This window comes from Dichotomopilus funicola, assembly GCF_033296635.1.
Source record: "Dichotomopilus funicola strain CBS 141.50 unplaced genomic scaffold C8A04scaffold_52, whole genome shotgun sequence".
NCBI classification, from domain to species: domain Eukaryota; kingdom Fungi; phylum Ascomycota; class Sordariomycetes; order Sordariales; family Chaetomiaceae; genus Dichotomopilus; species Dichotomopilus funicola.
The window spans coordinates 191,125-218,131 of record NW_026944073.1 but is presented as its reverse complement, the minus strand read 5'-3'; the positions used below and the strand labels follow the sequence as shown (position 1 = coordinate 218,131).

Below are 27,007 nucleotides of genomic sequence, written 5' to 3'. Positions count from 1 at the left end.
AATACCTCGTTTCTCGAAGAAAAAGTAAGCCGTGTAACACCGTCCCGAGTCCTTAATAGTCGTCGTCGCGTTGCGTTGCGAGTAAGGTAAAAAGAGAATTAAAAGAGAAATAGCAAGGCGTAAAGCGCCGCCACCGTGACCCGTACCGTACAAAATATCAACCCGAACTTTTTAGATGGCCCACACATTAACACGTAAAAGCCCTCGATGCCCTCGAAACCCTCGGGTAGTGCAGCAGTCGTTCTCTCTCAGCGGACGGGGAAGTCGGTTCCTGAGAACCTTATCCCCAAACCGCTTAGCCAGCCAGTGACCTGACCGGCGACCAATATGCAACAAAGCCCACGAGCCCACGAGCCCACAAGGAACACACACACACACACGCAACAGTAGAAACCCATCATTATTTGGTATCAAATCCGACTGACCGCCCAACGGAAGGCGGGAGGTTCAACAAAAGCCCACTAGCATCGTGCTCACCTCACAGGAGTGAAGGGTAGCAGATGCATGTTTTAGAAGCTGCCAAAGAGCCAAAGCAGCCCGCGGCCCACAAGGTCCAAAAGATCAAAGCCCTCAGGTGTATCGCTGCTTTTCTCATGTGTGAGAAAGCTGTCCTCTCAAAGCCCACGACTCCTCGCCTCGCCCCTTGGCAAAAGGGGGAGGGAGGAGTTAGAGTTCAAAAAGCCGACAACCCACAAAGCCCTCGGATGGTACTGGGTTTCGCCAATGCATAAAACTGCAAAAGCAAAACGTAGCCCTCGTTGTTCAGATCCCCTCAGTGTGTGCGTGTGCGGTCGATGACTGCTGTTCAGACATCCATCTCACTTCCCTTTAGAAAGTGGTGCGCTTGCCCTGGAAACCACTGCCGCCACCGCGGCCTCCGCCAAACCCACCACGGCCACCGCCGCGTCCACCACCGCCACGGCCGCCGAAGCCGCCACGACCACCGCCACGACCACCGCCGCGGCCACCACCGAAACCACCGCCACCACGGCCGCCGCCGAACCCGCCACGGCCACCACCACCGCCGCCGTTGTTGTCACGGGGCTTGGCGTAGTCCAGACGGACGGGACGGCCGTCAAGGTCGCCGCCGTTGAGAGAGTCGAAGGCGGACTTGGCATCCTCGATCGAGGAGAAGGTCACGTAGGCAAAGCCCTTGGGACGGCCGGACTCCCTGGTTGGGAATTGTCAGTCATGTGGGGTTCTTCACATGTGAATAGGACAGGTAAGACATACATATCGGTAGGGATGCGCAGGCTCTGGACTTCAGCGACCTCGTTGAAGAAGGCGGAGACGGAGCTCTCGTCGGCGCTGAAGGGGAGGTTGCCGACGAAGAGGGTGTCGCTCGCCGGGCTGATGACATCGCCATGCTTGCGGGCGCGGTCGGCGGCGCGAGCGTTGGGGGCCGAGTCGCCGCTGGGCTTGGCAGCAAAGTCGAGGCGGAGGTCGCGGCCCTGGAGGAAAGCGCCGCTCTTCTCGTCGTAGGCCTTCTGGGCAGCCTCGGGGGTCTCGAAGTCGACATAGCCGAAGCCACGCGAGCGGCCCGTCTCCTTGTCGGACACGACGCGGGCGCCGGTGATGCCCTCGATGCTCTGGAACTCCTCGTAGAGCGCGTTGTCGTCAACGCCCCAGCCGAGGTTGCCGACCCAGAGGGTCGCGCTCTTCTCAGAGGTCTCGGTCTCGCCATCCGACTTGGTCTTCTTGGCCGAAGCATCAGCAGCCTCGGGCTCCTCCTCGGCCTTCCTCTTCTTGGAGGACTTGTCAGCAACAGCGGACTTCTCCTCCGCAGACTCGGACTCCTCCTCGGATTCGTCGGAGTCATCAGAATCGCTCGAGTCCTCGTCATCATCCTCAGACTAGCCATTGAGGTCAGTAAACAGCCGGGGCACAAGAGGTGTTTGCTGAAACTTACGTCATCAGAGTCCTCAGACTCAGACTCGGCTGGCTTAGCCTTGCCGTTCGTCTTCACAACCTTGGCAGCAGGCTTCTCCTCCTCATCAGACTCGTCATCAGAGTCATCAGAATCCTCCTCGGAGTCATCAGAGTCGGTAGCAGCCGCTTGAGCCTTGGCCTTGCCATTGGTGACAGCGGCCTTGGGAGCCTCGGCCATCTCGACGTCAGAGTCCTCCTCCTCAGACTCCTCCTCGGAGCTGTCGCTGGCCTCCGAGTCGGACTCGCTCTCCGACTCGCTGCTCTCGGACTCAGACTCGACCTTCTTCGACTTCTTGCTCACAGCCTTCTTGGCGGTCTCCTTGACCTTGGTGGCAGCGACCTTGACGGGGGCAGCCTCGACCTTCTTGGCCTTGGCGGCCTTGATCTCCTTTGACTTGCCCATTGTAATGGATGTGATGGATTGAATTGAAACGGATGGTGAGAAAAGAAACTTGGAGTCAGGTTTCAAAGGATGGGCAGTTGGGTGAAGAAAGGTGAAGGTGGGAGGTGGGAGGAAGAGAGGAAGAAAATTCCGGGTGCAAGAACCTTTGAAAAAGGCTGGAAGGCTGGCCGATAACAAGAAAAATCGTCTGGGACACTCTTATCGGCAGAAAAAAAAGAAGCGCGAAAGCGGGGCCAAAAGCGGTGAATTGCGTGCCGGAACCTTTTGGGCAAGTGATCCGTGCGAGCGTCTGCGCGCCAAGCCGACTCCGCTTGCACCTCTCTTTCGGCCTGTGAAGTTAGGCAAACCCCCGACGCAGCAAGTGTGCATTGAGCTCTTGAACGCAGCTGCACTTTCGTGGCCTGACCGAGCCGATCCCGCCGCCCAGGTTGTCCAGCACCTCAACACATACGCACAACCCTCCCTCGACTCGCCGCCGAAGCCACGGCAGCAAATCTAACACCATGCCGACCCCTGAGTCTGCGATGTTCCTGGCTAAGAAGCCCAAGGTCCCCCCCACCTTCGACGGCGTCGACTACGATGACACGAAGGCCCTGAAGGCGGCCCAGGACGCCATTATCCGCGAACAATGGATCCAGGTCATGATGGGGCGTCTGGTGCGCGAGGAGCTGAGCAAGTGCTATTACCGGGAGGGTATCAACCATCTTGAGAACTGCGGTCGCCTCAGAGGTTAGTCCCTCTCCCGATAGATAGATGGATCCTGGTGGATGGAGGCGTGGAGAGGGAGAATCTCAAACAAAGGGATTACGGTGGTCATCCAACGAGATATCTCCTCGGGTCTCGGTTTTGGGTTGATGCTAATACTGTACTGCACAGAGCGATACATCCAGCTTCTCGAGACTGCCAAGGTCCGGGGCTACCTCTTCGAGCAGCAAAACTATTACGACAAAAAACAACTGGAACGACAAAACACACAACAAGACGCAAAAAAATGAGATACCACGGGTTGAAGATATGTTAGGAAGCGGGAATGGTTCAGCTCGTGATTGATCGAAGCGCCTAGGGAAGGCCCGTCGTTTGAGGGCACCGGGATTTGAGGTGGGAGTGGGCCAGCTCAGTTGTACATATATGCAATTGAAATCTTTAAACCTCAATAATCCGTCCAGTTTTTCCCGGGATGTAAAGATTGCCGTCTCACTTGTTCACTGCACGCTGTTCCATGTCCCTGTTGAAGCTGTAATTCAAGCGGCGCTCTCCTGTATCCGGGTGCCAGAATTGCGCACCTGGCTCATCCCGACCACCATAGAAATTTTTAGCTGGGGAACTTTCTGCATCCCGCAACCCACCTTCTCTAGCCTCACACTTACGAAACAAAACACCACAACCCACACACCCAACCCAAATCATGATCTGCCGAACGTGTATCCGACGGGCGGCAGTGCTCTCCGCCCGCCAAATAACCCCCGCACAACCCCTCACACGAGCAACACCAGCAGCCGCAGCCACGGCGACCACCACCACCCGGTCCTTCACCACCACCCTCACCACCCGCAATGCCTCCCCCACATCGCCAGCCGCCGCGCCCGCCACAGAGTCCGCCTCGTCATCCACGCCCGACCTAACCCCTCTAACTCCCGCTGGCGGTGCTGCTGCCGCCGACGCCGCAGCAGCCAAGCCGCTCTCATCCTGCGCCGCAGGCACCGTGCTAAACGGCCTCAACATCTTCAAGGGCAAGACCGACCCCGTGGCGCTCCCGGACGAAGCCTACCCTGCCTGGCTATGGACTTGCCTGGATTCGCAGACCAAGGCCGACACGTCGGCGGATGCGGACGCTGCGGATGAATTCTGTACGTTTTTTTTTCTTTTCTCTCTTTCTCTTCCCTCTCTGTCTCCCCCCTTCCACAACCACAGTAACCATCCTAACAAACCCCCCCCCCCAGCCAAATCCAAGAAACAGCGCCGCCTCGCCCTCAAGCGCCAACGCCTACACGAAGCGCGCCTCCTCGCCTCCGGCGACCTCGAGGCGCTTGCGCCCAAGATCCCGCTGCAGAAGCAGACCATCAACCTGCCGGCGGCGGAACCGGGGAACCTGCAGCAGGCGATTGAGGCGGTGGATAAGCGGGAGGAGCTGCGGAAGGCGATGCGCCGAGAGAGAAGGGCGAAGATTAAGGAGACGAATTTCTTGAAGGCTATGTAAAACGGGATTGGGGTCGGGGTTAGTTGGGTTGGTTTGGGGGGATGTATGGTTGTTACTTGGGGGATTGATTGATGCATGATATCGATGCTGGGGGTGAAACACCAGGGGATAAAGGCGGGATAAGAAACGACGTCCCGATGTGTATGAACATGTTGTATTGTATGTATTTACGGCATCTAGAGTGCGGTATAGACTTGGATGCTCTCCGAAAATAAGTCACCAAATCACGGCGATCTTGCATAACGGCAGACGAGCTAACGACATTGATTTGTACTGTACATAAATTCGCTGTCCTGAACTCAGGTTTATTCGCCATACACTGTTGCCGATAGCTATCATGATGTAAGAATACCAACCATCAGACTCTAATCTTCCTCTGTCTCGCCAATGGCCGACTTTTTGAGGAGGATCTCCGCCTTGACGTTCTTGATATTCCCCTCGAGTCGTTTCCTCACAATGGGCTGCACCGAAGCCGCCAGTTGGTCCTCGTACAACTTGAGCTGCTTCTTGAGATTGGTAATCACATTGCGAATAGCAGCCACATCTTCATCCTCATCACCGTCCTCCTCTTCGTCTTCCTCGTCCTCCTCATCCTCATCATCTTCATCGTCCTCGTCCGAGATCTCTTCCTCGCCAGCTTCGGCTTCTCCTTCGCCTTGTGGCATGGGCGTGGGGGCAGTTGCGGTACCGGGCGTAACGGCGTCGGCCATGGCGCCAGGCGTCTCGACGTATGGTGTTGCGATAGTGTCCAGAAACTCGGCTTCGAGGGCGGCGTCGTCGACTTCAAAGTCTTCCTCTTCCTGTTGGCCCATTGTGCCGTCGCCAAAGTAGTCGTCCACCTCGCCTTCGGCATCCTCTTCGTATGCTTCCTCTTCCTCGTCTTCCTCTCCGGACTCGTCCCGCTTGCTATCGACCCACTCCGTTCGAGTAGTCTCCGCTTCGCCATCCAGTGTTATAAGCCGGTCGACCTCGGCTTCCTTATTCTTGATCTCCAGCTTACTGAGGCGTTTGCGGAACCTACGATTTCGCGCATCGTGCATCGGGGGTGTGATGCCATGTGGCCATCTGTGGCCATGCTCGACGGCCGAGGGCAGTGGCGCCGTTTTGACCTGCTCCTCGTTCTCCACTTGGGCGAAGACCATTAGCATCTGGCAGATGTCGGCGGACTTGACCATGGACTTCTTGTCCCAGGTCTTCATGTCCTCCGTGATAGTGGGTAGATCGAGGAGAATCGCCGCATAGAGCTGCCCCTTGACAGTCACAGCAGCTCGGCGTCCCTCGTCGTGATCCAACCATTTGACCTCGAAATCGGCGCCGCCTTGTGATTTGGGGAGCCCGATTTGCTTTGACTGTATCGCGGACCGCAGATAGTCACAGTGCTCCCCCGGCAACATGCGGAACAGGAACTGCTCCTCGGTGACCGGGTCGGGCTCTCGGTCCTCGGCTTCCGAATCGTAGCCTTCGCCAACTGGTTTTTGTGGCGCACGGCCGAAGGCCTTGACCTTGAGCGTCGGCGCTCGGGATATGCTGGGTGTGGTAGGCTTGAGGGTGATCTTGGTTTTCTTGGTCGGATGTGCACCGCCTTTGGCGGGAGTGGCGTTCTCGTCGTCATCGTCGCTATCCGCTCGTATGCGCTTTTTCGCGGACGGCTTGCTGATCCTGCCGGCCTTCGTCTGTGTCGTCTTCGCGGGAATCGTCACGGTACCCATCCCGTTGGTGGCGGCAGGTTGCTGAGACCCGAGATTTGGCGGGCGGACGTCCGCTGGTGTGGGGGGCTGCGACTTGGACTTCAGGCGAATCTTTGGAAGGCCCTGAGATGGCGTTGCCGGAGCAGGTGATGTGGGCTGTTGGAAGGACGAGTTTGGGGTAATTATCGAAGAGCCACCAATTGCGGTGGCACTGCTTGTAATTTTCAAGCTGGGCCGCTTGGGGACCGATGGTTGCTGGGGAGCGTCCATTTTTCCGACGGCGGGTAACTTTGGTGGGGAGAATCGGCGGCTGCTTGGGGCAGTTGCGATGTTGGTTTTCGGCAGGCGCAACTCGGCGTGTTTGTCGAGAGCGAGTCTGAGATCGTTCCAATTGGGTTGAACTGAGGTTTTCCGTCGGGAGAAAGGAACAAACCACAGTCGGGATCACAGAGTCAGAAGATGATTCTGCTTGGATGCAGAAGATTGAGGATTGAATTCTTGAAGCATTTAAGAATGCGACGCGATGCGCTGGTGTTGGGATCGAGAACCCTTGTAATGGAGTCTTGGCAATAGAGGTTCAAGTTGGAGTGGGTCGTGTAACCCAAACCTGAAATGTGGGGTATTGACAAGGAAGTGCGGTACTGGGTACTTAGTACTTCAAGAGTTACCTATTGTTGGGAACAATAGCGAACAGATGTAGGAAGATTTAAACGCGGGTGCGGAAGAAGAATGGTTCGATCCAGAATTCTGGGGGGAGCGGGGATTTATAGTTCTCAAGACACAAATTCCGGCCCGGCTAAGGTTCAGTGAGAGGTGCGCACCTTGGGGAGCTTGGGTTCAGAATACATAGTCAGGACCTCACTGTGTAGCTCCCAGCATGTGCGTTTGCTGCAACCATTGGCCAGAATCAGAGAGACCCACTCTCCAGCGGCTCTGGGTGCGAACCTTCCCGTCCGCCTTGCAGGTGAAGCTTCCAGTCCAAAAATTGAACATGCACAACCACGCGCCTGAATGTCCTGGGGGCAAAGAAAATCGGTAAAGTTTGCGCATTGGCTATCAACATCAGTACCGGAGTGGTCTTTGTGGAGAAGAAGGAGGGAGGCCAGGTGTTGCCGCGTCCGTTTATTTTATGAATTGGGATGACCATGAACAATTGCTGGCCTTGAACAACAATAGAGGAAACGCGGGAGGGTCGCGGCTCACTCACAGACAATAACCTTCATCCACAATACAATCCCGCAAACGAAAAACAGAAGCGGCCTCCACCACTTCCTACTGCAGCAGAAATTACACTCATCTCAACTAGGTGCCGGCTCAACCTATTTCTCGCCCCGGGTCTTTTCACACAACCAAACATCAAACGAGGACCATCACCAAACCTCCCGACAAACACCAAGAAAATGACACCACCACCGCCCCTCTTTCACGCCCTCCTGCGCCCCGCTATTCTCCAGATCCTCCGTGCTACGGGCTACCACGGCGCCAAAATATCGGTCCTCGACTCAGTCACCGACCTCGCAGCGCGGTACTTGCTGCACCTCTGCCAGCTCACAGCAGTCTACGCGACCCACAACAATGATCAAATAGACCTCGCGACCGAGGAAGATGACGGCATCCCCAGCACCGACAGGGCTATCGTGACCCCGGGTGTTCCTGCGCCCACCATTGTTGACGTCCGCATGGCTCTCCAACGCGCCGGCGCTCTTCTTCCGGAGAGGGTCCCCGAGGAACAGGAGTATCTCGGTGAGGAGGACATGCGTGGCGTGGAGAATTTCATTGAGTGGGCTACGGGGGCTTTGAATCGAGAGATTGGGAGGATTGCGCTGGATGGGGATGATGAGGCGAGGGATTATTTGGATGGTGAAGCTCCCTCCGTCTTACGAAAGCCCACCACAAACACAGTACTGACAAATGACTACTAGCTCTCAAAAAGAAACACAGCAAAAACGACGACGACTCCAAGTTTCTCGGCACACTCCTCGGCAAGAGCATCGAGCACGGCGATGTGCTCGTGGAAGGAGGCGAGTGTCCCAGTATTTCCCTCTGGGAGGAACGACTCCGCACCGCGGGCCAGAAAGCGCCCGAGCCGCCCGTCCTGGAGAACCTTCTGGCAGGGATCAACGGAACGCACGAAGGGGGTGAAGATGGAGAGGAGTCGCGACCGCCGAGCTCCGGGCTTAGTTCGCTCGGGGACAGGAGTATCGCAGACGAGATGGATTTGTCATAGAATGGCGCCACCGTCTTGCATCGACCCAACGGGAATGGTGAAGTGGCTGCGGCCGTTAAGGACGTTCAGGACACTACGACGACCGAAATGCATGATGGCGTGCCGGCCGCCAGACGAACAGATAAGGGAAAGGGCAGGGAAATGACCTTAGAGACGGAAGGGCCTGACGGCGCTGAAGACGCTAACGGTACGGAAGCGACTCAAGAAACGGAAGAAGCTGAAGTGGACGAGGCTGAAATGATCGGGGAGCCGATACCGGCGAAGCGGACGAGGACCATAAAGATCAAGTTGGCCAGAGCGAACAAGGAAGCCGAAGAGATCGAGGAAGTAAGGCGGGCTCGAAGGGCGAAAAGGGCCAGATCCCAAGAGATCAAGGAGGCCGAAAAGAGCCGGGAGGTCGAAGAGAGCCGAGAGGTCGAAGAGAGCCAGGAGGCCGAGGAAACTGAGGAAGTGAAACCGACCAGAAGGTCGAGGGGTAGAAACATCAAGGAAGCCAAAGAAACCGAAGTGGCCGGGGAGACTGAGGAACCGCCGCCGCTCAGAAGGTCGAAAAGAGCCAGGACCGAAGAGGCCGAAGAGAGCCAGGCGGTCGAAGAGACCGAGGAAGTGCGGCCTGCCAAAAGGGCCAGGGGTAGAAAGACCAAAGAGGTTGAAAAGACCGAGGTGGCTGGAGAGGCTGAGGAATCGAAACCGGCTAGAAGATCGAAAAAGGCTAGGACCGAGGAGACCGAGAACGCTGAAGGGACCGAGGAATCAAGGCCGGCCAAAAAGGCGAGAACAACCAGAGCCACAAAGGCACCTAAGACCACCACCACGAAGAGAACGCCCAGAGCCGCGAAATCGAACGGGTCTACTAAAACATCCAAGACCTCGAAGGCAGCTAAGATAGCTGAAGAAGCTGAGGCGGTCGAGACACCCGAGATAGCTGAGATTGCTCAGGTAACTGAGACCGCTGAGGCAGTTAAGACGGCTGACGCAACGAAGACGACCAAGGCGACTAAGGCGACCAAGGCGGCCAAGGCAACGAAGACGGCCGGAACGGCCAGGGTCACTGAGAAGACTGGGGCTGCTAAGGTTACTAAGACAACCGGGACAGACAAGGTCACTAAGACTGATGGGGCAGCTAAGGCTACTAAGACGGTAAAGACGGCCCGGACGACCAAGTCCACCAAGATAGTCGAGGCAGCTGAAGCGGCTAAGGAGGATACTGGAACGACGAAGGCTACTCGGTCAACTCGGGCAACCCGAAGCCAGAAGAAGCCTTGAGGACGGCTCTTGGTATTATCATTCTCGGGGTGAAGGGGGAGAGCAAACGGTGTAAAGAATTGTGAGCATAGCGAATGGCGTTTAGGTATTAGAGCCGAGGAGACGGGCCCGTCAATAATGAAACAATGACCTTTTTACTATCCATTTCGACACCGACAAGACAAACAATTCCAACCACGGGAGGTATAGCATGGAGGTATATGTACTGCACACAAGGGCAAGTGATTTATTGGCGTAAGTAATGCTCCCATACATAACACGTAACCGGCAACTATTTTCATCGACCTATATGTCTCTTCCCCTCTACCTCTGTCTCCCAAACTCCGACACCCGATCCAAGTTAAACGCCGCACTAATCAGCGCCAGATGGCTGAACGCCTGCGGCGTGTTGCCCAGCTGCTCGCCACTGCTCGAGATCTCCTCGGAGAACATCATCAGGTGATTGGAGAAGCTGAGCATGTTCTCGAACAGGTTGATGGCCCGGACTAGGTACTTGGGCTCGTACACCGACGCGCGTGTCATCGCTTCGACGAGCCAGAAGGTGCACATGCTGAAGGCGCCTTCGCGGCCACCGACGCCTGAGAATCCGGGGTTAGTTGGGTTGGGTCTCTAGGATGCTGTTTAGGGGAAGGGGGGGTTGGAGAGGGAAAAATAGACAACTCACCATCTTCGGACAGCTCGGTGTCATACCGGTAGACCAACCCGGTGCTGGTCAGTCCGCCCTTGTCAGGGGGCAGCATGATACGGTCGAGGGTGTTGAGAAACCGCGGATCGTTGGGGGCGATGAAGAAGACCAAAGGCGCAATGAGGATGGACGAGTCGAGCATGGTCTGGCTCTCATAGCTCTGCACGAAGCACTTCATCTCCTTGTTGTAGGCCTTCTCCATGATCTCCTCGTACAGCCCATCGCGGGCCGCAAGCCACTTGGCACGGTTGGGACAGGGGAAGTTTCGCTTCTCAGACAGCCGCAGGCCGCGGTCAAAGGCCACCCACAGCATGATCTTGGAGTAAGTGAAGTTCTGCTTGTTGTTGCGCACCTCCCAGATGGACATGTCCGGGTCGTGCATGATGGTGAGCACGTAGTCGAGCATCTCACGCACCGTGCACCACAGGTCCCAGTGGATCGGCTTGCCGTACTTGTTGTACAGGTAGATGCCGTCCATGAGCTCGCCGTAGATGTCGAACTGCTGATGGAACGCCGCGCCGTTGCCGATCCGCACGGGCTTGCTGCCCCGGTACCCGTCCAGGTGTGTCAGCTCTCGCTCCGGGATGTCCGTCTCGCCCCGGATCGTGAACATGATGGGTAAGCCGCCGTCGGCCACGCGCGACTTTTGGAACCGCTCGCTGATGAACTCCATGTATGCGTCTGCTTCCTCGGTGAAGCCCATCCGCAGCAGGATGTAGATGGTGAAGCTGGAGTCGCGCACCCAGGAAAAGCGGTAATCCCAGTTGCTTGATCTGGAGCATTAGCGTCGTTGCGTTAGAACGGTAGGAAGGGAAGGGGGTTGCTAGGAAAATTCATGCTCTGCATCTCACCGGACGCCCCCAATGTCTTCGGGGATGGAGAACGTCGGGGCCGCAATGATGGCGCCCGTGGGCTCGTATGTCATGAGCTTGAGGATCATGAGACTTCGGGCGACCACCTCGCGCCAGCGGCCCTTGTACTTGCTCTTGGAGATCCAGTTGTACCAGTACGTCTGGGTGTCGTGCTGTTGCGTGTCCAGAACCTCGCTGGTGATGTTTTCCGTGATGTGGTTCTCCACGTCGTTCCGGATGACGAATGACACCGCCTGGCCCTCGCAGATGTCGATGCTGGCCACCACCCCTTCGCCGAGCATGCCCGGTTTCGAGGCCTTCTTGAAGCAGACGTTGGGCCAGTTCTGGTCGGTATCCTCGCTCCGGTCGAGGCTGACGTCGAGCTGGAGCTTTGTGTTTTTGCTGTGGAAGGTGGCTGTCTTGCTCTGCGAACTGTGCGGAGAGCCCTTTTCCTGGAGGATAGTGGTAGTGTGCGGTTCAGCAGCGTAGTCGAAAGCCGGAAAGATTTCCACATCTAAGGGGAGTTTTTATCAACTTGGATGCTCTTTTCTCTTGACATAGATCAGAGAATCAGGGTTAGGATACTCACCCAGTTGAAGTCTACCACGGATACACTCAACACGACGGACTAGCCACTGCTTGAGCTCCTCCTGGACGCTCGTCATCTCACGGTAGGCCCCCTGCTTGGGTCCCTTGGAGATGACCTTGGCATTCTTGGGCCGAGGGAAGAAGTCGACGACATCAACCACGCCATCCTCGTGGATGTACCGGGTTTGCAAGATGTTGGACGAGGGAAGGTACTGCTGCTTGGTGGTGCAGCTAATGTTAGCCGCTGGGTGGATGCTGAAATAGCCGCCCTTGTCTTTGTCGAGCAGACGGCAGAAGACCGAGGGCGAGTCGAACTCGGGCCTAGATGGTGTGTTAGTGGGTGCTGTGTATGACACAGAGGAGCAAGATGCACTCACCAGCACATGAAATCGACACTCCCATCCATGCCCACCAAGGCACATGTTCTCATGTTACCGATCAAGCCATAGTTTTCGATGGGGAGATACCCGGCGCTACGTCGCCGCATGTGGTTGTCCTCTTGGGTCGAGCCTTGGGCGGCCATGATGAGAGAAACCCGGGCGCCGGGTCGGATGCTGTCAGTTCAGGGTAAGATGTTACAGTAAGAGCAAAGCCGGTCCTCGTTAGGCTCGGCTCAAGTCCTTGCGTGTTGAGATGAACACTGATGTGAGTGAGCACTGAGCTTGAGATCAAATGAGATGATGACGCAGCAAAGGAGAAGCAGACTCGGGGTCCTCTTATTCCCACTGTCTCGGCCCTGATCCCAAGCCTGATTTCAAGCGGGGTTTGGGACTTTCCGATGGGGACTTATATACAGATTCTACGCCACGGTCTTGAACATAACATTCTCCATCAACAAACCTTCGTAGGCCCAGCCAAACGCAAAACGCGCTCCCTCTGGCTGCTGGGACTGGTCAATGGCTTTCACCCCGCATCTACCACACTACGATGCCGAACGATTGGATTCAGGGTCCTGCGGGGTGCAGCAGCTGTCTTCCTGAAGCCTGAGTCAGCGCTTTGCCTATGCGAAATGCGATGAATTCCTCCGCCCATTCTATTGTTGCCCAACCCGCTACGTATGTTTTGTGAACAAAAGTTGCTGAGTCCAAATTACGTGACGTATGTGTAATGGCTCCTTTGGGGACGGCGGGCTCAGGAGACGAGGAATTGATCGACCATGACGCAGTGTTGATCGTTAACGTACTGAGTAATCTCGAGCGGGGCTCGCAGCTTGGGGAAATGCTTGAGAGGTCCAGACGCTGCTCAGCGGAAATGCAACGTGCGGTTTCCCCGGTTTGCACGTCGTTTTCCCTCATAAATTTCCGAGCGGGATTCGGCTATCTCCATCCAGTCTGGGGCTGTTCGCAAGAGTTAAAAGGCGAGCCGGTGGCCAGTGAGACAGGCCTTTGTTCATCGACACCCAGAGTGCTGGTTTCTAGGGTCATGCTGCAAAGTGTGTCTTCAATTTTTAGTCATTTTTTTGCGGAGTGCTTTTCTTCTTCGATCGGAGTTACCTCTTTTTGAAGGACAGCACATGTGCCGAACTTCCCAACCACCTGACGACTCGGTCAACTCAGCTAAATCGGAGTTCCGGGACGCATGACAGGAGCGGGGAATCGGTGTGGTGCTTTTCGAGGTAGGTCGATCGCCACTGGTGGACCCCCAGAAAAGCAAGCGAAACACTGAAAAATCGTCTTTCAGAAAATATAGTTTATCTTGAAAGATGTGAACCTCAAAAGAGGAGGAAAAAGATGGCTGTTTGACCGTCAAGACCGTCCAATTGTTTGATCATCAACTCGCGTGCCGGAGCCCGAGCTGCTCAAGTATTTCCATTTTGGGCTGTTTGCTGGACAGGGCTTTCCGACGTGCTGAAGGCCTTCCCCGGATTGTGGTTCGGATTATGTAAGGTAAGCCGTGGCTAGACGGTCTTGGCGTGCGCAAATCTCAGCTGTTCTCAGCTGGCTGGTGGGCGAGATGCCCCGGCACCCCGGTCATCCGACAACCCCTTCTGATCCGTAAACCAATCCTCATCGCGTGTGCGGCGCGGCAGCTCCACTGCTCATCTGCCTCCTCTGCGTTCTCGACGGTGACCGGCTTGACCTTGCCGAACAGTGCCTGCCGAACGCCCGTGCAATTGGACCACGATGCGGAAGAGGGCTCGTCCTCCATGAATGACCCCATCTAAACTATGCCAGCTGCATACCCTTCGGATCACGCCTCCTCCTCCTCTGCCTCCGGTTTCCCTTCCTCCTCGACCGCCGGTTCGACCAATTCAGGAGACCTTGTCGACGGTCAAAACCCCGAAACCTCCAATCCTCCGCGTCCCTCTTCATTGACGCACGCGACATTGACTACCAACCGACCGGAGGTACCAAAGGCGAATCCACAGCAACCCCCCGCCGTGGGTCACGACCCCGACGATATCGAGATGGACGCTGTGACGCCTTCGGGCCACCGTCGACGCCGGAGCAGTCTCATCAACCCTGCCAATTCCTCAAGCAACCGCAATCGCTCGCCGGGGGCGAGGTCTCTGTCGACTCGGACAGCCCCGAATGGAGATGGCGAGGACAAGATTGTGGAGGAAAGCAGCGACGATGATTCCCCTCGGAACGGCGGTGGGGACGATGACGGCTTGTCAGATGAGGACCTGCACGACGATGAAGAGGCGGGTTTGACGGGGAAAGATAAGCGGCGGAAGAGGCGGAAGAAGAGAAAGAACCAATTGCTCGACCAGCGGGTCGTGAGCGATGACATCTCCCCGGAGGAGAAGAAAGAGGCGGACCGTAATGTGTTGAAGAATTTGATCATCAACATTGTGTTGATCGGGTTGTGGTACCTGTTTTCCTTATTGATATCCTTGGTACGACCACACCACCCGTTTCCTAAACTCTGCCCGTGAGGTTACTAACTTACCGTTTTAGTACAACAAATGGATGTTTTCACCCGACAAACTCAACTTCCGTTTCCCTATGTTTACAACCGCCATGCATTTTCTTGTGCAATTTTCGCTCGCGTCCCTTGTTCTGTGGGTATTCCCGTCATTACGACCGAACAACGGCCACAAGTCCGACTTGGGCCAGTCAAGGCATGAAGCAGAGCCAGAACGACCCCTCATGACCAAGATGTTCTATATCACGAGAATTGGGCCTTGCGGTGTGGCAACCGGGCTTGACATTGGCTTGGGTAACACCTCGCTACAATTCATCACCCTCACCTTTTACAGTAAGCCAGGCCGCTGCCAAATCCCCATTCCTCCTCGCCCAACCTAACGTGTTTCTTCCTTGTAGCCATGTGTAAATCCTCCTCCCTCGCCTTTGTCCTGATCTTCGCCTTCCTCTTCCGCCTCGAATCTGTGACGTGGAAACTCGTCGGCATCATCGCCACCATGACCCTCGGTGTCGTCATGATGGTGGCCGGCGAAGTCGAGTTCAAACTTGGCGGCTTCATCCTCGTCATCGCGGCCGCTTTCTTCTCCGGTTTCCGCTGGGCCCTGACCCAGATCCTACTTCTCCGCAACCCAGCTACCTCGAACCCGTTCTCCAGCATCTTCTTCCTGGCCCCCGTCATGTTTATCACCCTCATCAGCATCGCCATTCCCGTCGAGGGTGCCGGTGCCCTCATCGAGGGGCTCAAGGGCGTGGCCCACGAAAAGGGCGCTTTGGTCGCCCCGCTCATCATCCTCTTCCCCGGTATGATCGCCTTCTTGATGACAGTCTCCGAGTTCGCACTGCTCAAGCGCACCTCTGTCGTCACGCTGTCCATCGCCGGCATCTTCAAGGAGGCCGTCACCATCTCGGCCGCGGCCATCGTGTTCGGCGATACCATGACCGCCATCAACGTTGTCGGCTTGGTCATCACGATCGCGGCGATTGCTGCATACAACTGGATCAAAATCAGCAAGATGCGGAACGAGGCGCAGACGGACGTGCATCGGGGTCACTTGGTGGACGAGGATGATGATGGGTTCCCGAGCAGCAGTGGGAGCGGGAGCAATAGTGATAGAGACGATGATCAATGGGAGGATGCGGGGTTGTTGAGGAGGAGTGGAGAGAGTGATCGGGGGCTGCTCGCAGGCGACCAAGGGCCGGGCCCAGAATTGTCGACGGCGACTGGGACGCTGCCTGTATCGAGGGAAGGGAGAACTGATTAAATATGGACTGGTTAAAGGGTTTTCGGTATATTTGTGAATAGAGCGCTGAGGTCTTATGATACCCCTGCAACAATGTATCATCACACTTTCGTTTTTTGTTTAGACTAGCGTCTTCCCACATATGTTTGGAGTTTGTCACGCAATCTTTGGTAATGCACAAGATGGGATACTGTGTAGAGCGTGGTCCTAATGTTTGTTTGCTAGTACCAAGGTGTCTTCATCCTATAAGCTCCCTCTCCCCCTTACTGACCCGTATGGGTTAACTCCCTGACTCCCAACCTCACCACCCCTCTCAACCCAGCAATTTAAGACCGCCCTTAGTCTTCTGTCCCGGCTTGGTTATACCGCTGCCTCTCGCCGGTCCCAAATGTGGTTCATACGCAGTACCATCCGCCACACCACCGCCTGTCCCACTCCCATTCCCACTCTTGTTCCCGCCACCATTATTCTTCCTATTATTCTTCCCCTTCCTCTCCTCTTTCATCACAGTCGGTTTGATCTCCGTCTTCGCCTTGCGCACCACAACAGGATGACTCTGAATGTACTTGCCGTTCATCTCCTTAGCCGCCTGGAAGAAATCCTCCGGGTCACTGAAACTGACAAACCCAAACCCTTTGCTCTTGGTCGTGCGCTTGTCGCGGACGACTTTGGCCTTTTGCACGCTCTTCCATCGCGCAAAGGCCTTGAGCAGGGAATCGTCGGTTGTTTCGCCGGCCAAGTTGCCGACGAACAAGCGCAGGTGTGCCGGGTCCCACTCGAGAAGCGAGTCGTCTTGCCATTTCTTGCCGCCGCCTTCGCGGTAGACGGTCTTCTTCTTCTCGTTGGGGTCGACCTCGCCCGGGGGGGTCTCGGTTGCGCCTTGCCCTACTAACCCTGGGGTGTTGGCGCCACCACCACTACCGCCGCCGGCACCGCCCGCCCGACCGGGGCCAGCAGCGGCTGGATTGTTGGCTGGGTCGTTGGGGTCTTTGGGCATGTACGCGCTCTGCCACTGGGCTATTTGCGCCGCCATGTCCTGCTCGTAGTCGGCTGCGGGGGCGGCGCTTTGCTGAGCGATCTCCGGCGCGGGGAAAGGGTTGCGGATGCTCGGCGGTGTGGAGTAGCTGCCGGTCGCGGGCGCACCGTGGTAAGAGGGCTGTTGTCCGTAGGTATGCGCTGGCGCATAGTTGTTGTATGATACGGCGGGTTGTCCATAGCTGCTCCCTCGGCCGGCGCCTATCGCGGGTACTGAAGGGCCGCCGCCACCGCCCGCGTAGGGTGATAGACCGGGAGGTGCGCCATAGTTCGCGGCGGCTGCTGTCGGGCTGTAGATGGGGTAGGATGGTGTGGATGTTGTGTACCCGGGGCGCGAGACGGGTGCGGAAGATACCTGCGCCGGGGTGAATGCGGGCTTGAAGCTGGAGAGCTTGCTGGCGGGCGGGCGCGGAGGGAGCGATGATGGATGGTGGGATGGCTTCGAACCTGGAGGACCCGGGTACGACATGATGAATATTTCTTGTTTCTTTGCGCCCGATACGGGGAAAAAGAAGTAATCGCGGCGGTGCGCTGTAAAGTTTTTGACGTACCTGTGAGCCCGATCCGGTTACGGCTACGCTCCTCAACCTTTCGACCGAGTTGTCTGGCTCACGGAAGAGTCGTGGATGGAACTTGCAATGCGACACGCTCAAGAATCGACGCGCGCTGTGCTGGCAGACGTTGCTGGGCAGACGAATAAATTTGCCAAGCCTGTGGCTGATGGCGGTTTGTGGCGCTCACGTGGCTTACAGCGCATGGCTCGTGCGCATTGGTCACACAGTCAGCCCAAGCCGCGGGCCCGCGGAAGAAGATGGACTTGACATGGAACTGCGCTTCTCCGGACCACATGGGCACTATGAAGGGTTTCGTCCGACGTACGGCGGCCATTAGTGTACCCGTTTTACTGTTTTCATCTTCATGCATCGATCCCCGCACAACGCTCAATTGCATCCTCGTTTCCTGTTGCGGATTGCGGGTTGGTTGCTGGGTTGCTTTGTGTGTTACTAACCTGTGCATTTAGCGACCCGCACTGTAACTCCAACGGCCGCCACCCATGCAAGGTGGAAACCCCCACCTGATCGAGGGGCAACTAACCCCTCCTGTTTTCCAATTTTGAACTCAACATTTCTTGACAGAAATCCAGGATGTCGGCGAAATCGGTGACGGACAGCATCGGAGTCAGAGAATTCCTTGTTGGACCTTTTTGCGCACGACAATCCTCTCATTGGTCAGCGCAAAAGAGCCTGAAATCGTTAGCCCCAGATGCAATGGACCGAGTGCGGGAATTTGGGGAGGCAATTGCGCCGCCGCGTTCCTGCTTGGTGGGGTTATCAAGGTCCGTGGAACTCTGGGACAGTGGGGGGCATATTATCGAGAAGAGAACCTCGCACACCCACTGCGCAATCCGGCTCATCGGGTGCAGCCTGACCGTCCACAAGGTTGTCGAGACCGGGCTCTCGTGGATTTAGCTCCTATTGTGGCAGTGTCATTCCGAATGATCCGCGGTGCGGCCTATGTCTGCCAGCTGGAAGGGCCGAATTGACTTGTCGACGGCGAACGAGCAATATATATCGGGCCGTCCAGCAACCAGCATTCACGGGCAGGCGAGGAATTCTGCCAAGCAGCAAGGACAAACACAGCTGCCAAATCGGCCAGCGTTGGAACGACAAATGTTTTGTAAGCTGCCCAAAACTTGCATGGCGGTCCGCGTCCCGAATCGCAGTGGGCAGCCCTGTCCGCAACCCGCCGTTTTGTGCCGTTCTTCCTTGCGCGCGGCGTGTTTGTGTTTCGAAACCAACATCAAACTGAGGCATTCCGTAACTTGCATAGTATTGGGACGTAAGGGGTTTCTCGTAACTAGCACCAATCTTTTGTGTTTTATCGGGCCCCCGGTAACAGACACACCGTGTGACAGGAAGTCTAGCCTGCTTTTTGTCACGGAACTCCATCCTTGGGGGTTTGGTCGCAACCAGTTCTTGGCGGCAAAATCGAAACTTCAGACAAAGCCCGGTTGCTCAAACAACGGCACTTCTGGGGTAGCCCATGCTGAGTCCATGACCTCACGGCTCTGCCCAGCTCTTGCTGACTGCGTAGCCTTGCAGCTATCCGGTAATCAAGATCTAAGCAAACCAAATAAACCCACCATGGCCACAAATCCGGGGCTAACCATGAGGGTGGCATGGTGGGTTGAGTAACCGCAGAATCCAACGATAGGCGAAGTGGCTTGGGGCCAACTCCGCGGGAGGGGGGGTTGCCTTTGAATGTTTCGTAACGGGACGTCCAGTGAAGGCAAGACCGGACGACTGAGTAAGCCCCCCGCGGCAATTACCCGCAGTCAAAGCGGCCTTGTTCGGTGGGAGGGTGGCAGTCCCTTGCCTGGTAGGTGAGCTGGCCCGCGATTGACCCCTCCGACATCGAAGCTCGCTTGCTATTAAAACTTTCGTCATGCACTCGCCCACCCCACGGTCCCATTCTTCCTCCTTCCATTCTCCCGTTGACATTCTTGGTTGAGGACTTTTCCATTCCCAACACCATCCACCATCCACCATTTTCTGATCTGTCGAGCTCTTGCAAAGCAGAGAAGCTCGCAGCTACTACGCTTTCGTCACATACACATACCAAAACACCTTGATTGCCTACTCTCACAATGTCTGGCGCAGTGTAAGTTTTAAACAACAACCCCGCCTCACCTCCCCGCGACTGCTCCAAACCGGTCTCCGGAGTCATTTTGCGAGCACGTCGTGCGTTCCGCACCTACAGGCGCATTTGCGGGCCACATACACATGGCTCTCGCATTGCGTCTGCAGGACGCGTGGTTGGACGCTTGACTGCCCCGGTTGACGCGGGGAGCTTTCCTCATACCACCTACTGAGTTCCCTCAACCTCCAGCGCCCGCCTAGCGAACATCAACGTTGGCGGGGCTCCGAATGCTGGCACCTCCTTGCTGCAATCTCAGAAAAATGCTGACAATGGTGCAAGCGCTGATATCGGCCTCATCGGCCTGGCCGTCATGTAAGTAAATCCCCTTTCCCCCCATCATACCTCACTCTAGGCCTTGGGCTACGGCGGGCAATGGCTTGCTAACACTTTGGGGCACACAGGGGCCAGAACTTGATCTTGAACATTGCCGATCACGGGTACACCGTCTGCGCTTTCAACCGCACCGTGTCCAAGGTCGACGCCTTCCTTGCCAACGAGGCCAAGGGCAAGTCGATTGTTGGCGCTCAGTCCGTGCAGGAGTTCGTCTCCAAGCTGAAGAGCCCTCGCCGTATCGTACTCCTCGTGCAGGCCGGCAAGCCCGTTGACGACTGGATCGAGACTCTGCTCCCCCTCCTTAGCGCTGGCGACATCATCATCGACGGTGGTAACTCTCACTTCCCCGACTCTAACAGGAGGACAAAGTACCTTTCTTCCAAGGGCCTCCGCTTCGTCGGATCCGGTGTCTCTGGTGGTGAGGAGGGTGCCCGCTACGGCCCCTCGCTGATGCCCGGTGGCCACGAGGAGGCCTGGCCCCACATCAAGGACATCTTCCAGAGCATCGCTGCCAAGAGCGACGGCGAGGCATGCTGCGAGTGGGTCGGTGACGAGGGCGCTGGCCACTACGTCAAGATGGTGCACAACGGTATTGAGTACGGTGACATGCAGCTCATCTGCGAGGTATGTGGGGTTGAAATGCCGTCCCAGGCTCCTGCTGGGTCGTCCACGACGTGACGTGTAATAACTGACAAACACCGATTTTGGAATAGGCGTACGACATCATGAAGCGCGGTCTCGGCCTGAAGAACAAGGAGATTGGTGACGTTTTCACCAAGTGGAACAAGGGCGTTCTCGACTCTTTCCTGATCGAGATTACCCGCGACATCATGTACTTCAACGATGATGACGGCACTCCCCTCGTCGAGAAGATCCTTGACAAGGCCGGCCAGAAGGGTACCGGCAAGTGGACTGCGGTCAACGCGCTCGACCTGGGCATGCCCGTTACCCTGATCGCCGAAGCCGTGCTTGCCCGTTGCCTGTCTGGCATCAAGGATGAGCGTGTCAAGGCGTCTACCAAGCTCGAGTTTGTCGGTCGCACCGCCACCTTCGAGGGCAACAAGGAGCAGTTCCTCGAGGACCTCGAGCAGGCTCTCTACGCGTCCAAGATCATCTCGTACGCCCAGGGCTTCATGCTCATGCAGGAGGCTGCCAAGGAGTACAACTGGAAGCTCAACAAGCCGTCGATTGCGCTCATGTGGCGCGGCGGGTGCATCATTCGCTCCGTGTTCCTCAAGGACATCACGGCCGCGTACCGCAACAACCCGGATCTCGAGAACCTTCTGTTTGACGACTTCTTCAACAAGGCCATCCACAAGGCTCAGCCCGGCTGGAGAGATGTGGTTGCCAAGGCCGCTCTCATCGGTATCCCGACTCCCGCCTTCTCCACGGCCCTGTCGTGGTTCGACGGCTACCGCACCAAGGATCTGCCCGCCAACCTCCTGCAGGCGCAGCGTGATTACTTCGGTGCCCACACCTTCCGCATCAAGCCGGAGGCGGCGACCGAGAAGTACCAGGTGGGCAAGGACATCCACGTCAACTGGACCGGGCGTGGTGGCAACGTTTCGGCCTCGACATACCAGGCCTAAAAAGGAGCCAGCAAATCTGGCGGTGGTTTAATGATTGGGAACCGGTTGCATTTAAGTGGATAGCTTATTGAATTACGTAGAGGGAAAACAAAACAAATTAAATTTTGCACAGTTAATGACATGTTTCTTTGGAGGTGTTGATTAGTTATCCCGGTCACGGACTGTCTGCTGTACGTACTGCGTACATACACAGTGCTCAGGTTCGTTGCTCTGATAGATCATTGCTCGGAGAGCCGGCTCAAAGTGGGGAGCTTTTGTTTGCAGCACTAAGTCACGTGATATGACCGCGCGACATCTGGCTTGGCGTTCTGCCGGGCCTGCCAGCTGGAAGCGCTTTACGATTCGCGAAAAGCGCGACTGCATCAAACTCCAAAGTTGATTCGCGACCAGACACCCATCCATTGTTCCAGAATCGGGGACTGCATCATTGCGATACATCCCATTCAGCCACGGGCCAGTGATTTTCCACTTTTTTGTCGGGTTTAGGCCATCGACACCCACCGAGCGAGTCAATTCAGGTGTGGAATCAACCATGGCTGTTGATCCGAGCCAGAACGTCCATGGGGACTTGGTACGTTTGCGCAACCGTGACCCAACCTACAGCTTTGCACCTCGCCGTCGCCGTCGCTATCGCAGATGTGCTAACCATTCACCGCACCATAAAATCAGCTCCCACATGTGCACTTGCTGTCGACGTTCCGCTATGCCTCGATGCCGAGAGTCGACCTGCCGGAAGTCACAAAATGGCTTCTCCAGGCGCCCAAGATCGCCCGCGACACGGCTCCCTTCTACTGGACCTACCTCGACTCGCCGCAGGACGGGTCGATCTTTTTAACCTGGCAGCCGACCGCGCGCCGGGGCAATGAGTTTGCGAGCGATGGATATGTGTGGGCGGGGCCGGAAGTTTCGTTTCAGCATAGCGCGGGTAATGGCCTGGTACGGACCCCTCCCTTCCCTTCCTTCTCCCTGGGTTTGGGGGTAGATATCGGGTGTGACTGGGGGCTAACTTTGTGGATAATAGATGCTCGAGATTTACGTTCAACGAACCGGATACCGCATGGGCGAACACGTTGCGATTCACTCGAGACGCCGCTTCCGACTTTGCCCTCCCCCGGTGCCCATGCCGAACCTGCCCCAGGTCGACCCCAACCTGTGGATCGTGCACTACGGGCCGGCCGAGAAGAACGAGAGGGTGCCTGTCAACGCAATTGGCGTACCGCCCCCGATTCAAAACCTCATCAGCTACCGCCAGCACCTCTTCCAAATGGGCCAGATCGTCAGGAAGGAGTTTATGCTCTCCGACCGCGTTAACTGGCCCCAGATCCCGTTCCCCCAGCGCGGCCAGTCGATGTATGCTCCGCCCATGCCGCAACGCCATGTGCCGCAGGTGATGGCCTACCCCCCGCATGGCGGCCCCGCAGTCGGCCCTACGCCTAAGCGGCGTGGTGGGCATGCTGCCGCGGCGGCTGCTGCGGCTGCTGCTGGTCATCAGGGCCAGCCGATGGGACCCGGGTTCCCGGGAAATGAGACGGCGTTTGACGATGAGGAGGACAGCTCCCGTGGTGATATGTTTGATCACATGAGCCCGCGCGAGTTGAGCATGGCGCGGTACCAGCAGAACCATGAATGGATGGAGGAGATTCTGTCTTCGCCATACCGCATCAACCAGATTGAGCCTGCGGACCTTGGTTTGGGTCGTAAGGGTGCGCTGGCGAAGCTTACGGAGGGTATCTTTGAGGCACCGGGGATCGAGGCGCTGCGCTCGGGTGCCAAGAAGCCGTACACCGGACACCTCGATGAGGGCCTGGCGCAACAGTTCCGCAAGCGCGTGGAAGAGCAGAATGCGCTCGCCAAAGCCGAGAATGAGCAGCTCAAGGCGCAGCATGAGGCGATCATGGCCAAGTTCAGGGGAAATGCCGCTATCAAGACGGCCGAACGGGAACTGCGCGCTTCCACGGAGAGCACCGGGACCGAGTTCTGGAGACTCGAGGGCAGGTTGGAGGATGATGAGGAAAACGGGGGCCAGTGGAATCAGGGCACGTCCCAGTCGCTGGACGAGGTCGTGGCCCGCGTTGAGGAGCTGGTCAGCAAGCGTGCCGTTGCCGTGAGCGATGTCCAGCGGGTCCAAGACGGAGGCTATCAGGAGCCAGCCCCCGAGCCAGAGCCGCCCCAGCCGCAATCACAATTGCAGCCTCAGCCTCAGCCTCCTACGTCCGAAGCTGCCGACCTGTCTCGGCAGCCTTCCCAGGCTGGGTCTGGTGTTCTGATCGGCGACCACGACATTGACATGGGCGGTACCGCTGCCGGCCTGCTGGACATCCACACCGGTTTCTCCAACACCTCCACGCCTCTCAACAACTTCCCGACCCCGCAGGCTCACCTCTCTGGCATCCACTCCAACGCTGCGACGCCCTCAAACTTCAACATCCCCTCGCCGTCGCCTGCCCCGGCCGCCGGTCCCCAGCCCCCGGCACAAGAACAGCAAGACGTTCAAATGGCTGATGCCGAGCCCAGAGACACCGCTCCGGACCAAGGGACTGAGAGCGGCGACTGGGTGGTTGTTCCCAAGGACGATGCCGCGCCCACTACTACCGCACCTGCACCTGCTACAACGGCTGCTGCTCCGACCACCGCAACAACCACTACAACCGCCGGCCCCAGCGGTGCGTCCACAGCCACTGCCCCGCCAGCCGACACCACCAGCAACAACCCCGGCTCAGGAGCACCCACTCCCGCTCCCGGCAACCCTAACCCCAACAACAGCAAGCCCGTCTCCGCAGCGCCAACCCCCGGCGGCGGCGGCAGCGGCCTAGACGCAGATGACACCAACGACTTCAGCTCACTAGGTGATCTCGACACGGCGGGTGACGCATTGGCGAACTATGATCCGTCGGGTGGACATGATGACGATGGAATTATTGGTGGTCATGATCACCATGGGGTTGGGGACCATGATGGTGATGATGGGCTGGGCGGGCTGGATTTGGATGATTCTGCTTTTGGGGATGCGTTTCATGGGGTTGAGCAGGCTGGTGGGGGGTTGGAGGGGGATACTCCTGCGGGAGAGGGGTTGTAGGGGGCGATACATAAGTTTGTGTAGTGGGTGGTGAGATGTGAGATGTTGCGGGGGAAGGCTATGGAACGGCGGTTGTCTGTATGTTAAACTCTGTTTTGATCGGTCAAATTGTCGGTGTGGGCTGGATCTGGGGGGTGTTAGTTATGTTAGTAGTCTATCTGAGTAGTCTTCTGGGTGGACTAGACTGAACGGCGTTAGAAAGATTGTGGTTAAGTCAGTTTTATGCTTGATATGTGATAATGCTTATTTATCTGTTTCTACAGTTACTCGGGTCTTAGATTGCTGTCAAGTTTCAGGTGATGTGTTGTTCTCGAAGCTTAAGATTATCATGTTAACGTCGGAGATACTTTGCGTTTAGGCTGTATCACTAACAGTTCCTTATTCTCGGTATGTTTAGAGCAGTATATTAGTTCGTCGAATTTTAGACTGTTACGTTTCGTGGTTTGACGATTTTACATAGACTTCCCCGCGTTTAAATAAGAAAACCACACCGAAAAACAACCGCGAGAATTAATTTACCATCCCGTCTTACGCTCTAAATATTGAACCATTGTATCCTGAGGGGTCATGATTCTACACCAAGTCCCGCAGCTAAGGCGGAATATAGTAACTTAACGAAGGAAAATATTAGAAGACCTAAACTAAGAGCTGTGTTGCTAGACTTGGTAAGAAAAGAGCATCCGATTCCAGCCCATCGACACTTCACGCATACACAATAAACGACAGCCATTAGCTTGAGGGAAACTGGATCAAGAACATGACCGGGTGGTTGATTGAGGGCTGAGGTTTGCCCCGGCTGTCTATCTTGCGAGCCCACAGGCAAACGTCCACACGTAGGGGGTATCGTAAATGCCTGTCAAGTTCACTTGGGCGGTTTTTCATTTCAGAACTGCCACTATGAATGACATGAGTGCATACATATGCGCGCATGTCTTCTGGAGCAAAAAAGGACTTTCTCTTCTTCTCCCGTCGTCCTCTCATTTTCCCTCCCTTTGCCTGGCTTTGGCCGTCCCGTTCCTGATAAAATAGCTCAAGTCCCTCAAAGCAAAACCACGCCAGAAATGCCCAATGGAAAAGAACCCCCGTACATCGACCCTTTAGAACTTGCTGAACTTCTTGACCGCCTTGCCGGTCCGGGGAAGCACACGGAGAACGTTGAAACGCACCTGCTGTATGTTAGATCCTTTCTCTCTTGCTTGAGGAACCGCTCCAAGGGTCTATGGCCGTTGGGTGTAGAAAGTCGCATCGGGGAAAACGTACAGTCTTGCTCAGGGGCCTGCACTGGCCAACGGTGACCTGGTCACCCTCCTCAACACGGAACGCCGGCGACACGTGCGCAGCGAGGTTCTTGTGGCGCTTCTCGTACCGGTTGTACTTGGGGATGTAGTGGAGGTACTCGCGGCGGATGATGATGGTGCGGTGCATCTTGGTCGACACGACGGTGCCGGTCAGGATACGGCCACGGATCGAGACGAGGCCGGTGAAGGGGCACTTCTTGTCTGTAGAGCACATATTCAGTCAATCGCTGTCCTTGAACCCAGATTTCCACAAGCCCAGCCTCCTCATTCCCCTTCTCGTAATCGCAGCATCCTCTTTTGCTCGGCACACAGAGATGTTGTCGTCGCGCGAATTCGGGATGCGATTCGAATCGGATGGGAGCGGGCGCGTCGCTTTCGTTTGTGTTTACGTACCGATGTACTGGCCCTCAATGGCAGTCTTGGGGGTACGGAAACCCAGGCCAACGTCCTTGTACCATCTCCGGCCACCCTTACCCGGACGGGCGGACTTGACCTTGGTCTTGCTGTTGAGAAAGACTGCGTGGAGATATCGTCATTAGTGTTTTGCCCATGTCATCATCAATTTCCCACCACCCCTCGGCCGCCAGCCATCGAAACCGCGGCCAATGTCGTCGTCGAAGAAAATAAAAAAACTTACTATGCGGCTGCTTCTGGAAAGCACGCTCGCTCTGGACGGTCAGTTCGGTAGCCATCTTGTCGGTTGGGCGTGGGCCAAGATGTGCTTTGGTCGTGGGATCGGGATGGTCTCAAAAAGTTCGAATTCGCAACTAATTTTGCCGGGTGTGGAAATGTGTGTGTGGCGGTTGGGGTTGGTGAGGAGCCCGGGCCACGCTGCAAGTGTGGCTGAGAGTGCACGGACCGGGCGCCTCGCAGAGTGCTGACAACGGAAGTCGCAAAGATGCAAGTCCCGTCCATCGCATCCACAGGGTTGGGTCTTGGCAAATGCCATGGCACGCACGGGCCAAGTTGCAATTGTTGACTTTCAACGGCGCAAGCCAATCAGACGCCGCAGGACGTGTCAACAAGTTGCCCCT

The 27,007-nt window shown here is 56.5% G+C and overlaps 11 protein-coding genes across 11 annotated transcripts; 6 read left to right on the top strand and 5 right to left on the bottom strand.

Moving 5' to 3' along the window:
- Positions 1-828: 828 nt before the first annotated feature.
- C8A04DRAFT_38794 (nucleolin protein) lies at positions 829-2,332 on the bottom strand (the record flags this gene model as incomplete). The annotated part of the gene is made up of 3 exons (XM_062784348.1): positions 829-1,171; positions 1,234-1,853; positions 1,910-2,332. 3 exons carry the CDS (start codon positions 2,330-2,332, stop codon positions 829-831), a joined length of 1,386 nt encoding a protein of 461 aa, XP_062635259.1.
- Positions 2,333-2,835: 503 nt separating this feature from the next.
- On the top strand, positions 2,836-4,529 carry C8A04DRAFT_38793 (mitochondrial ribosomal protein L37-domain-containing protein; the record flags this gene model as incomplete). The annotated part of the gene is made up of 3 exons (XM_062784347.1): positions 2,836-3,061; positions 3,835-4,179; positions 4,273-4,529. The coding sequence occupies 3 exons, from the start codon at positions 2,836-2,838 to the stop codon at positions 4,527-4,529; spliced, it is 828 nt and encodes a 275-aa protein (XP_062635258.1).
- A 365-nt stretch (positions 4,530-4,894) lies between these two features.
- Positions 4,895-6,487, bottom strand: C8A04DRAFT_30579 (TAFII55 protein conserved region-domain-containing protein; the record flags this gene model as incomplete). Its single annotated transcript, XM_062781429.1, has 1 exon — positions 4,895-6,487. One exon carries the CDS (start codon positions 6,485-6,487, stop codon positions 4,895-4,897), a length of 1,593 nt encoding a protein of 530 aa, XP_062635257.1.
- A 1,130-nt stretch (positions 6,488-7,617) lies between these two features.
- Positions 7,618-8,444, top strand: C8A04DRAFT_30578 (uncharacterized protein; the record flags this gene model as incomplete). Its single annotated transcript, XM_062781428.1, has 2 exons — positions 7,618-8,077; positions 8,140-8,444. The coding sequence occupies 2 exons, from the start codon at positions 7,618-7,620 to the stop codon at positions 8,442-8,444; spliced, it is 765 nt and encodes a 254-aa protein (XP_062635256.1).
- Positions 8,445-8,531: 87 nt separating this feature from the next.
- On the top strand, positions 8,532-9,710 carry C8A04DRAFT_30577 (uncharacterized protein; the record flags this gene model as incomplete). The annotated part of the gene is made up of 1 exon (XM_062781427.1): positions 8,532-9,710. One exon carries the CDS (start codon positions 8,532-8,534, stop codon positions 9,708-9,710), a length of 1,179 nt encoding a protein of 392 aa, XP_062635255.1.
- Positions 9,711-10,013: 303 nt separating this feature from the next.
- Positions 10,014-12,357, bottom strand: C8A04DRAFT_13754 (Six-hairpin glycosidase-like protein; the record flags this gene model as incomplete). The annotated part of the gene is made up of 5 exons (XM_062777842.1): positions 10,014-10,288; positions 10,375-11,162; positions 11,247-11,760; positions 11,836-12,155; positions 12,212-12,357. The coding sequence occupies 5 exons, from the start codon at positions 12,355-12,357 to the stop codon at positions 10,014-10,016; spliced, it is 2,043 nt and encodes a 680-aa protein (XP_062635254.1).
- A 1,644-nt stretch (positions 12,358-14,001) lies between these two features.
- On the top strand, positions 14,002-15,963 carry C8A04DRAFT_13713 (uncharacterized protein; the record flags this gene model as incomplete). The annotated part of the gene is made up of 3 exons (XM_062777825.1): positions 14,002-14,673; positions 14,735-15,035; positions 15,101-15,963. The coding sequence occupies 3 exons, from the start codon at positions 14,002-14,004 to the stop codon at positions 15,961-15,963; spliced, it is 1,836 nt and encodes a 611-aa protein (XP_062635253.1).
- Positions 15,964-16,255: 292 nt separating this feature from the next.
- Positions 16,256-17,446, bottom strand: C8A04DRAFT_38789 (uncharacterized protein; the record flags this gene model as incomplete). Its single annotated transcript, XM_062784346.1, has 1 exon — positions 16,256-17,446. The coding sequence occupies one exon, from the start codon at positions 17,444-17,446 to the stop codon at positions 16,256-16,258; it is 1,191 nt and encodes a 396-aa protein (XP_062635252.1).
- Positions 17,447-19,624: 2,178 nt separating this feature from the next.
- On the top strand, positions 19,625-21,599 carry C8A04DRAFT_30573 (6-phosphogluconate dehydrogenase; the record flags this gene model as incomplete). Its single annotated transcript, XM_062781426.1, has 4 exons — positions 19,625-19,638; positions 19,867-19,989; positions 20,079-20,634; positions 20,724-21,599. The coding sequence occupies 4 exons, from the start codon at positions 19,625-19,627 to the stop codon at positions 21,597-21,599; spliced, it is 1,569 nt and encodes a 522-aa protein (XP_062635251.1).
- Positions 21,600-22,131: 532 nt separating this feature from the next.
- C8A04DRAFT_13747 (uncharacterized protein) lies at positions 22,132-24,675 on the top strand (the record flags this gene model as incomplete). The annotated part of the gene is made up of 4 exons (XM_062777839.1): positions 22,132-22,170; positions 22,269-22,535; positions 22,621-24,266; positions 24,363-24,675. The coding sequence occupies 4 exons, from the start codon at positions 22,132-22,134 to the stop codon at positions 24,673-24,675; spliced, it is 2,265 nt and encodes a 754-aa protein (XP_062635250.1).
- A 1,097-nt stretch (positions 24,676-25,772) lies between these two features.
- C8A04DRAFT_13724 (ribosomal protein S17-domain-containing protein) lies at positions 25,773-26,665 on the bottom strand (the record flags this gene model as incomplete). Its single annotated transcript, XM_062777833.1, has 4 exons — positions 25,773-25,841; positions 25,936-26,174; positions 26,367-26,489; positions 26,611-26,665. The coding sequence occupies 4 exons, from the start codon at positions 26,663-26,665 to the stop codon at positions 25,773-25,775; spliced, it is 486 nt and encodes a 161-aa protein (XP_062635249.1).
- Positions 26,666-27,007: the final 342 nt, after the last annotated feature.